Source organism: Sinocyclocheilus anshuiensis, unplaced genomic scaffold (assembly GCF_001515605.1).
Source record: "Sinocyclocheilus anshuiensis isolate Anshui unplaced genomic scaffold, SAMN03320099.WGS_v1.1 scaffold991, whole genome shotgun sequence".
Taxonomy (NCBI): Eukaryota; Metazoa; Chordata; class Actinopteri; order Cypriniformes; family Cyprinidae; genus Sinocyclocheilus; species Sinocyclocheilus anshuiensis.
The window spans coordinates 781,909-793,144 of NW_015547702.1; the positions used below are offsets into that span (position 1 = coordinate 781,909).

Sequence of the window (11,236 nt, forward strand, 5' to 3'; positions counted from 1 at the left end):
GCTCTGTCTGCACAGCGTGCGTGAACGCGCTGATGACGTATCCTGTCTGCGCGAACCGGGTGCGCAGAGGTATGCTAATACATACGTTGACAGGCAGGTAGGAAAGCTAATTAAAACGCTCGGACCAAACGTTTTGATTGGACGAACATTTAGATAATCAAGATAATCTCCTCACTAACTCCCAAGAAGAAGATAAAGAAGCAGCCTTCCTGCTCGCCGTAGAAGAGCCCCAGCAGCTGATCATGGCGCTGCCAGCTCTCGCAGCTGAGAACGGTGCTTCTCCACGGCTATCCGGCAAAACTATTAGAGCATATTTCATCTAAGAGAGCATATTTCTTGTGCCGTTTGTTACAAAATGCCACACCACGAATGTGGCACATGCAGAGCACTCCTGCACTCTTCAGATGTGCATTGCCTGTTCGGGCAAAGCCCATGCAAAGGCTGCACTCACTGAGACGAGCTGCTGTCATTGCGAGAGCAAGAGTCTCATGCATCACTTTCTATAAAGATGGCGACCCCGTCCCTTGTGTTCCCCTTTTTCTTCCTCTCAGGAGCCTTGGAGGAAAAAACAGATGGGTCTCAGTGAGCTCATATCCCATAAGTCTCAATCTCCCCACAGCGAGAGGATTCCCCAGTGCTCTTTTCCCGCAAAGACCAGCACCCCTCGCGAGTGGTTTGGTCCCTTTAGGGGTTCCGAGGAGGACACTGTGTCATTGGCAGCTCTTCATGTGGAGGATTGGATGAACTCTACAGAGGATTCTGCCCCCTGCTGCAGAGTAAGCCAGGTGATGCCAGACCCGGTCTGGAGACCAAACTCATACGCATCCTCACCAAGGCCATTGAGGAGCTCGGCTTGGAGTGGTCGTCTCTGGATGAGCCCGTCTGCAGCCAACTTGATGAATGGTTTCTGCAGCTGCAGCAAGTTGGAAGAAACCTACCCCGTTCTTTCCTGAAGTTCACAATGAATGGATTAGTTTGTGCCATGCCCCCTACTCGGCCTGCGTCAACTCTTCAGCATTGGCCACCCTCACCTCCATTGGTGGTGCTGAGGATCAGAGGTATGAGAAGCTGCGAGGGGTGGCAAACTCAGTTCCTGGAGGGCCGCAGCCCTGCAGATTTTAGTTCCAACCCTGCTCCAACACACAAACCATGCATTTTTCAAATAAGCCCGAAGGACGTGATTAGCTGGATCGGGTGCATTTAATTAGGGTTGGAGCTAAACTCTGCAGGGCTGTGGCCCTCCAGGAATTGAGTTTGACACCCCTGCTCTAAGGCAATGGACAACCTGGTGATTCTTGAGTGCCACCTCTGGATGAATTTAACGGCGATCATGGACACTGACAAGACAGCTTTCCTTGACTCCACGGTCTCGGCTCATAAGTTGTCTCAAGTCACGCACCACTTCCTGCCAAAACGATTCGCCTCGGCTGCTGTTTCAAGTCTCCAGGGGGCCTCGTCCACTCAGAAGCCTGCCATGCCAGCATCAACGACTTCTCTTCGCAACAGTGTGAGTATCAGCCCGACTTCTCACCACCCGAAGCCAGGCTTGGGAAGCCATTCCAGGTGTGTCAAAGTGGGTCTTGGAAAAAATCAAACGAGACTGCTCGCTCAAATTCATTCACAGACCTTGTTTCAGGGGCGTGGTTCAAACTTCGGTCCGGGGCAGCATAGCTTGCATTCTCCAATCCAAAGTAGAGAGTCTGCTGGCAAAGAGTGGCATGGAAATGTTCCGGCAGCTCACAGCGAGTCGGGGTTTTACAGCTGCTACTTCCTAGTTCCAAAGAGTGGTGGCCTCAGGCCCATCCTTGCTCAAAGCAAGTATTCAGGATGTTAACCTTAAAACAAATCCTCTCACAAATTTTCACAGGGAATTGGTTTTTGTCGGTGGATCTGACAGATGCATACTTTCATATCAAGATAGCCCCTCACCGCAGCCCATTTTTATTTGCATTCGAATTGGTGGCTTACCAGTATCCTGATTCAGTTTCAGGTACACACACTTTTACAAAGTCGATGTGGCCCTCTTCCCCCCTGAGACAGAAGGGAGTGTGCCTGCTTCACATGCTGAAATCCCAGGTCCTGTCCCACACTTGGGACGCCTCAAGAACCCACAGCTATGTCAAGGCCCTGGCCCCTTGGAAAGCCACTCATCTGTACCGGACAGGAATGGATTTGAGGCTGGTCTCCAGGAGGAAGGTAGTCACGACAGACACCTCCAACACAGGTTAGGGAGCTCTGTGCAAGGGCAGACCAGCGATCGGCTCCTGGTTAATCCTGGAGCAGCACTGGCGTATCAATTGCCTGGAAATGATGGCTGTTCTTCTGGCACTCGGAGCCTTTCTGCCAGACCTTAAGGGGTACCATGTCTTGGTTTGTTCGGACAACATGATAGTGGTAGCCTACATAAACCACCAAGGGGTTGCAGCCTCTGTACAGGCTGGCGAGGCGCCTGAGCACAACACAAATTTCGTTCGCTGAAGAAAGTGCATGTGCCGGGCAGATTGAACCAGGGAGTGGAGAAAGATTCTGATGAAATGCATTCAGTGCCAACTTTTAATAGGCAGTTGGCTCCACCGGTTTTGGCTGAAATGCCATTTGTTCATGCAGTTGCACAAACGGGATTCAATCAGGCTTCAGTATTACAGAGAAATGGAGTTTTCCCAAAGTGTCAGCTGCCCGTTCCTGTTATCTCAGGGAATTGAGGTTATGTTAATATTCGAGACAATTTCTTAATGGTTTTAATGTTAGCATTAAAAAGTAAGAACTAAAAAAAGTAAATAAAATGATTATTTCCAGGTCTGTAATTAAGAAAATATCAAAATCTAAATCTTTAAAAGTCATAAACATTCCAGTTCATCTAACAGGTTTTATTTGATGTCTTCAGGATTGATTCCAAATTTTGACAGAAACCATTCATCTAACAAAAGTGACGGCTCACTCCGGATAGTTTAAAACCCTGAATGCTTTATTGAAAGTATGTATACATAACACCTCTTCTACAGAACATTACATAATAGTACAATCACTTAGAATAATAACACACTGAAATGCGAAACAGATCCTCAGAACCTGACTGCAATAAACTTAGTCGTATCCCAGAACTCCACCAGGGCGCTACCGTTACCCTGCCTGTTACACCGCCTCAGAGCACAAGAAAGTCAAACTAAGACTGAAATGAAACACAAATATTCAGAAGGAAAGGAAAGTTCAGTTGCATAAACCAGAACGTACAACACCACGATTCAGTGAGATCTCGCATATGTGTGAGGGTGTTTCTGCATGCACCTGTTTTGTCTTTTCGCTTGTGCGCGTCACTCCTCACTAATGGAACAGGTTCGGCTGGTCAGGGAGCAAATAACCTGTACAAGGAGTTTACCTGATGCAGGTGAGAAATAGTTAACATTTGTAAGGGAGGATATATGGCAAGAAATACACACATGTATGTATATATATATATATTTATATATCTAAAGATTCTTCATATATCTGTATATGAAGAGCACATAATTACAGAATAAATCATAGTAGGCGAGTGATGACACTCTGAATACCTAAATCATTACGGGTACACCTGTGTGTACTAATGCGTCATATGGTGCGAAAGTATAAGAAATTCACCAATAGAAAAAAGCATTTAAGAGGCCACTTGCCAAGACATCCGTTATACGATAATACAAGGGAAAAAGCAATAAAGCAAAACAAATAAATCAACCCAAAATAAAAGCCAATAAAACTAAGAAAAGCTGATGAGTAATCATATATGTCCGAAAAGCATTTAAAAAAATAAATAAATAAAAAGTCAAGATGTGATAATACGAGAGGAAACGAGACCGAAGAGGAGGGAAAAAAAACGGACATCAAACATGGAAACTGAACTCAGAAACATTTGGGAGTTTGTTCTGACGTACTTACCGTGACAAAATCACTCGTCTCACACCGAGAGCCTGAACATTCACTGCAAAAATGACCTCAAGCACGTCACGAACACCTAACGAAGGCAAAGTACGCATGCTGAAGGCCTGTATTTACATGTGGAACGTGACGTCGGCTCATTGGCGTGTCATTAGCATCTTAGCGAGCCTAGCTTAGTTTGTCTTCAACCCCGTTACCAAAAAACAACCTGTTTTGTCCTGTCCTGTTATGCGTCTTTCTTCGTAAATCTTACATCTCAAGACTAAAGAATAACAATCCATCACTTCCCGCTCTCAGAATAAAGTACCATAAGCAATGAAAAATAGTGGGGTCATGATTGGACTTTTCGAATCGAAACGAATATCAATCAGTTAAAAAAATGCCTGTAAATTCAGTCATTTAAAATTGTCGTGAGGGAAACGAAAACAATATCTTATATCTGCTGGTGAAGACACTTACTTTCAAGCATACGAGGTGGCTAAAAGAAGTTCATGCTGAAAAATAAAGATATGATTTGTTCTCTCTCTGACACGTGCGAGAGATTGCACTTTTTTTTGTCCCCTCGTTGAGTGAATATTGTACAGAACACAAAGCAAGCCTGAGGCCTTGATTCATTCACAATAATAAATTAAAGCCGTAATAAATAACGATCTGAGCGATGTTTGTCCGTGTGTGTGGGTGGGTGTGGCTTCAGGAGGCAGTTGTCCACTCAGAATGCAGTGTAGGGGAGGGGGAGGAGCTTGAGCCGAGGAGGGGCGTGACCTCTGCGAGGCGTGTGCGTTTGGTGCCGCCACACGGATGTGAAGTCAGATGATGAAGGGCAGCCGCCAGCTTCATGTGTCCGCTGTGGGGATGTGAAACCGCCAGGAAAAAACATCCGTCTGCCGTTAGATTTACTTCATTTCTCGTTCTTCATTCACAAAGTCTATAGTGTGTCTCACTGTATATTTTCCAAAGTGGACATCTGCTCCGGAGTCAACATCAACTATCCATGCTATAGCACTCTACAGGAGAACAGAAGCAGAGATGGAGACCAAAACCACAGCAACAGTTTCATTCCTGAATCTGAAATCCATTTGAATTCCAGAAGCATATTTAAAAGCTATAGTTAAGAGTTGTTAAGATTGTATATATGAATCATAAAGTCCAGATTCGACACCTATTTATTTTTATTTTTTTACTTCGCAAATTAGCTAGTTTTTTTATTATTATTCATTATTGATATTCCATATTGGTTTTAGTTTTATGTAGTAGTTGTGAACATTTCTAAAGACATGATTTGACAAATGTAATTTTTGTTCCTGTATCATTTCCTACTAAAACAGGAAGTTTAAGCAGGTGTGTATGTCACAGTCTTTAGTTTGCCAAAGCCCAACAAAACAATAATTTGCTACTTGCTAATTCCCATTCAAAATATGCATATATTATAAATATTAAGTAGTTTGAGAATGCAGAGAGATCGCAGTGCCCTTAGTCTTTTTAGTGTGAATTTCTTGTCGTAATTCTCAGATTAGTGAAGATTTCTTTGCAGAATCATGGGCAATGTAATTTTATCAGGTGTTCCGCTGTTGAGCATGAATGCGGTTGAAATAAGTTAATATATGAAAATGCGAACAGATGGCTTCAATAAGCATCAAAATGCATATATACCATCAACTAACAACTTGGTAGCTCAGTTGGTCTGTCTTGCTTGATTAAAAAAAGTTCAGGGGAAAATTATTTTTTTAGTCGAAGATCAGAACTGTAAATGTACACTGTATATATCTGATATCGTTGAATTATGAGTACACTAGCATATAGATGTTAGGCTCAAAGCTAATTTTAATTTCATCGCATTTCAGTTTGTAATGAAAACAGCCAGGTACACACTAAAATTATTTAACTTTATATTTTCACTGGTACTGGTGTAAATTTCTAAAATTTTAGAATCATGACAATCCTTCTTAATATTTAATACCAGCCACATTCTTAATTATAATGACATTTTTTTTTTTTAATGTCTATACAGTTTATAGTTTCATTTATTTAGTTTTGTTATTTTTATTTCAGTTACACTAAAATGTTGCTGACTAGGCAACTAGCTGAAATTAAGTTCACTTTTTTAAATTAAATTTGGTTTTATTTCAAGTAACAATTTATTTATTTATTTTTATGGTTATAGTTTTAGTTAACTATAATAACCTCAACTGGGTAGTGGACATGTTGCTTGTCCATTTATTTATTTTTAAATTAACATCAGGATTTTAGGTTTACTATTTTATGTTTTATTTGAACGTGTAAGGGAAAGCACATATTTAAGTTAGAATCATTCATTTCTATTTCATTCCATTTAGTTTTTTTGTTGTTGTTTTTTTTTGCCTTCGCTAGTTCATTTTAAATGTCCCAGTGGTGACTTTTAAAAGTAGTACAAATATAAATCTCTTACTCGTGTGAGCTCATAAAATCTGCATGTATAACAATTATAAAACAATTAACAAAATGCCGTTTAAATTTGTTTCATAGTTTACCAGCCGAATATTTTTCAGATGGAGTTTAGCAATTTGATGTTACAACAAACGAGCAGCATTTTGACTGAGATGAAGAGGTTCATACCGGTGAGCCCCTCGGTCTCCTGGGAGTCCAGAAAGGGTGCGGGACCCCAGACCCTCACGGTGCCGTCATCCGAGGCGCTGGCCATGAGGCCCGGCAGCGCGGGGTTCCAGCTCACGCAGTTGACTGTGCGCGTGTGACCCGTCAGCTCGGCTATGGGCAGCTCGCTGCGCTTGTGCCAGATGTAAACTTTGTGATCTAGAGAGAACACACAGATCACAAACCCCATCAGCTCTCTGCTGGATGCGTTCAGTCCGTTATACTGAGACGCAGACGTTCTTACCTTCACTGCCACTGGCGATAAAGTCTTCGTTGTAGCCGCCAAAACAGGAGTGGATGGTGTAGAAGCCTTGAGTCACGCCCTGGTACTTCCTGACTAACACCCGGTCCTGCAGGTCCCACAGATGAACTCCCTGCAGACACGAACACACAGCGCTGAGACTAAACTACACTCTATCACTTTAATTGTGTGAGTAATAAGTCAAACATTCTAGGTATGAGCGGTATCACCAAAACCTTATGTAATAGTACAGGTAATGTGGTAACAGTTTACAAAAAAGTCCTTTACTTAATGGCAGTTAAAGCATTAACAATGAGAAATTTGTTAGACCTGTTCCACACAAAGGACCATAACTATATCAATATTCCAAAAATTGCAATTAAGAGTTCTATGAGAACGTCAGCATTTTTTACAAGTCAGAATCATAATTACGGCGATTCCCTGAACGCACTTTTATTTATAGAACTTTCGAATCACACCACAATCTCAGACTGCTCATAACAAAGTAATAATAAGTGAGGCATCAGTGCAAAAAAGCTTCACATTATGAAACAGTTGAGTTCAAAACAGTCCATCCAGCCGTGTTCTCATACTCACCTGAGTTGCGACATTTAACAGAGCTAATCTCCCGTTCTTTGACACGGTGAAGGACATTATCGGATGGTCCTCTTGAACTCTGTGAGAGACGACAACCAAGCTCACACCAACGCATCCACATAACTCTTACCAACAAAAGCTGCAACAAGATCTATGAGTGATAAACGCAGTCGACATACATGTTCCTGTCGGTCAGATCTTCAAAGTTATATCCACGGATGCGCTGGTGTGTATCAGAGGCCAGCACTGTCCTGCCGTCATTCAGACACCACAGACACTGAACACGAACACCCTCCCAGGAGTCCAGCAGGTTTCCGTCCAGATCCTGACCGATAACATCAACACGTCACCATTTACCATCACTTAGCAATGTGTGCTTTAAAACGCACCAGAATTATCACTGGGTCAATCTCATATTAATCTACACACATATAAGTTTGTTCAAAGGTTTGGTATGAGTAAATTGAATAAATGGATGCATTTTGAGATTTCAATTCATCAAAGAATCCTGAAAAATAATATATATCTTGGTTTCCAGAATATTATGAAGCATTTTCAACTGTTTTCAACACTGATAATAATAATTATGTTTCTTGAGCAGCAAATCAGCATATTAGAATGATTTCTGAAGATCACGTGACACTGAAGACTGGAGTAATGATGCTGAAAATACAGCTGCGCATCACAGGAATAAATTATATTTTACAATATATTCACACAGAAAACAGTTATTTTCAATTGCAATAATATTTCACAATATTACTGTTTTTACTGTATTTTTGATTCATTAAATGTAGCCTTGGTGAGCATAAAAAAATCTTACGACCCCAAACGTCTGAACAGCAGTGCATTTTTTGTATTTTTTTATTAATATACACTACCAGTCAAAAGTTTGGGATCAGAACAATTTTTTATGTTTTTACAGGAGTTTCTTCTGCTCATCAAGGTTGCATTTACTTGATCAAAAATACAGGGGAAAATGTAATATTGTGAAATATTATTATGATGTAAAATAATGTTTTTCTATTTTAATATACATTAAAATCTAATTTATTCCTGTAAAGCAAAGCTGTATTTTCAGCATCATTACTCCAGTCTTCAATGTCACATGATCTTCAGAAATCATGCTAATATGCTGATTTATTATCAGTGTTGAAACTGTTGTGCTGCTTCATATTTTTTTGGAACCTGTGATGCTTTTTTTTCAGGATTCTTTGATGAATAAAAAGTTAAAAAAGAAGAGCATTTATTTAAAATAGAAATCTTTTCTAACAATATACACTACATTTCAAAAGTCTGGGGTCAGTAAATTTTTATTCTTTCTTTTTTTGAAATAAATTAAAACTTTTATTCAGCAAGGATGTGTTAAATTGATAGCAAATATTTATATTGTTAGAAAAGATTTATATTTTGAATAAATCCTGTTCTTTTTAACTTTTTATTCATCAAAGAATCCTGAAAAAGTATCACAGTTTCCAAAAAAAATTTGGCAGCACAACTGTTGCCAACATTGATAATTCTAATAATAAATCAGCTTGTTAGAATGATTTCTGAAGGATCACGTGACACTGAAGACTGGAGTAATGGCTGATGGAAATTCAGCTTTGCATCACAGAAATAAATTATATTTTAAAGGATAATAAAATAGAAACCATTATTTTATATTGTAATAACATTTTGCAAGATTACAGTATTTCCCTGTATTTTTGATCAAATAAATGCAGCCTTGATGAGCAGAAGAGACTTCTTTAAAAAACATTATAAGCCTTACTGATCCCAAACTTTTGAACGGCAGTGTATATTCATGTATATTTAATTATATTTATTTTTTAAATGAATTTTTTTATTATTTTCATGAAAATTAAGCACAAATTCTCTTTACTTTAATGTGGAAAAAAAATACAAAAAATGCATTTCAAAAAGTGTAAGCATTAATCATGTTTGCATTGGTTTCACTGAATTCAATGTAAGCTGGTTTTAATAATAAAAAATATTATAGTGTTTGTTTGATCAGTAATTAGAAAGACATTTTTTGGTCTTGGAAAAAGGTAAATTGTGCAGAATTGTGCGTTAAAAAAGTATATCCAGTTACTACCAAAAGCCATTACTCTACCTAATACAAAATAAAATGATTTCTTACTTTTTTCTTTTGATGTCAGGCTGAAACATGACCCGGACATTTGCTAACGAGACTCCCCCATTTATATGCGAGAACACTGTAACTGTACAGCGGCACTTACACACTGGTAGAACTGGCCTCTCTGACCTCCGGTAACGAAACGCTTGCCGTCTGGATTCCAGGCCACGCTGGTCAAGCTGTCCTCATGGGACTGGCTCATTTTGGTTCTCAGTTCCCCTGTCTGGAGGAGCAGAGCGGCGGATTAAACAGAGACGAGCCAGTGGAAGGAATCTGAGCGGGCGAGACCCTCACCTGCACGTTCCACAGCCAGAGCTCGGAGCAGTCGTCCGGGCCGCACGCTATCAGATACGTGTCATCGGGGCTCCAGGCCAGATAGGAAACCCCATAGGCATGACCCTCCAACGTCTTCAGCTGCTTGAGCTGGTGAGAGTCCTGTCAAAACACCTCTGACCATCAGACTCTCGCATCCTAAGCAGAATACTCCAGTATTTCCAGTGCTGGGTGGTAACTGATTACATGTGATCTGGATTACGTAATCAGATTCCAAAATTAAGTACTTGTAATTAGATTAATAAACCAATAAGCCCCAAGAAGCCGTGGTTTACAGTAGGGATGCACGATATTGGATTTTTGCCGATATCCGATATGCCGATCATTTTCAACTCATTTTGGCCGATAGCCGATATATAATAATTTTTTATTTTAGTTTTTAACAAGAACTTATTAGTTAGAATTAAATAAACAATAATAAAGTTCTTTTATAATGACAGTACATTGAAGATTTGAAAATAACTATAAATAAACTATATAATAATCACTGCGTTTTTTTTTTTTTCCCAGAAAGATGCAGTGGTAACCATAACATTTTATTTTATGATTTAACATTTGTAAACGGTCTAAAGCAAAAGAGTTGTAAAAATTCTGAAAATATTTTAGAGCTCATAATTTGTTTAAAAAAATATATAACAATATAATCAAGAATGAGCCACAATGCTGACATGATCTAATCGCTAGCATACCCTGAGCACATGCGAGTTAATGTATTCCTCTTATCGGCAAGACATATCGGCATAATTTTTCATATCGAGCCAATGCCGATATTTACATTTAAAGCCATTATTGGCCGATTCCGATATTGGTCAGATAATATTGTGCATCCCTAGTTTACAGTGAATTTATAACAGCTAAGGGGCGTTGTTAGGCATGACGCGGAGCAATTTAGAGAAATATTTATTTAGAGAGTAATTTAGAACAGCTTTGAACGTGGCTCAACCAATTAGAATCAAGGACCGGAATTATCCATTTTATAAATTACATTTTAAAGTACTCGTAATTAGGCTTGCCACGATAGACGGTGCTGACGGTGATACTGTTGTTAAGTCGCAACACCGGTTACGTCACTTGCCCACCACGGCACCGACCCCCACCGTCGTTTTGATTTTTTTTATAGTAATAAAAATCATTTAGTTCAGTAAAAGAACAGAAACTGAACGCGGCTGCTCAATGCAGCGTACCAAACAACAGTCGCATCACAGATCAGATTTCATTTATCCAGTGAGGAGAGCGAGTCGAGCTGACTGACAAGACGATGAGACACACAAGACGATCGCGGATGATTTAGTTTCGAAACGAAATGCAAAAGCACCTGTTTGGCAGTATTTTGGATTTTGAAAAGCCTGTTGACTTTTGCCGTTTATCTAAGGTGATTTTGGAAGTTT

The 11,236-nt window shown here is 39.9% G+C and overlaps 1 protein-coding gene across 1 annotated transcript in view; it reads right to left on the minus strand.

Annotated features, from left to right (window-relative positions):
- Positions 1 to 3,784: 3,784 nt before the first annotated feature.
- LOC107703901 (WD repeat-containing protein 26-like) overlaps positions 3,785 to 11,236 on the minus strand; it is a 14,426-nt gene continuing 6,974 nt past the window's right edge. Inside the window, exons 7-14 of the mRNA XM_016506704.1 lie at positions 10,035 to 10,041; positions 9,810 to 9,950; positions 9,619 to 9,738; positions 7,558 to 7,703; positions 7,379 to 7,457; positions 6,785 to 6,914; positions 6,505 to 6,699; positions 3,785 to 4,916 (exon numbers count right to left, since the gene is read on the minus strand). Coding sequence (XP_016362190.1) covers positions 4,894 to 4,916; positions 6,505 to 6,699; positions 6,785 to 6,914; positions 7,379 to 7,457; positions 7,558 to 7,703; positions 9,619 to 9,738; positions 9,810 to 9,950; positions 10,035 to 10,041 — 841 coding nt within the window. The 3' untranslated portion in view covers positions 3,785 to 4,893. The remainder of the gene's footprint in view (positions 4,917 to 6,504; positions 6,700 to 6,784; positions 6,915 to 7,378; positions 7,458 to 7,557; positions 7,704 to 9,618; positions 9,739 to 9,809; positions 9,951 to 10,034; positions 10,042 to 11,236) is intronic.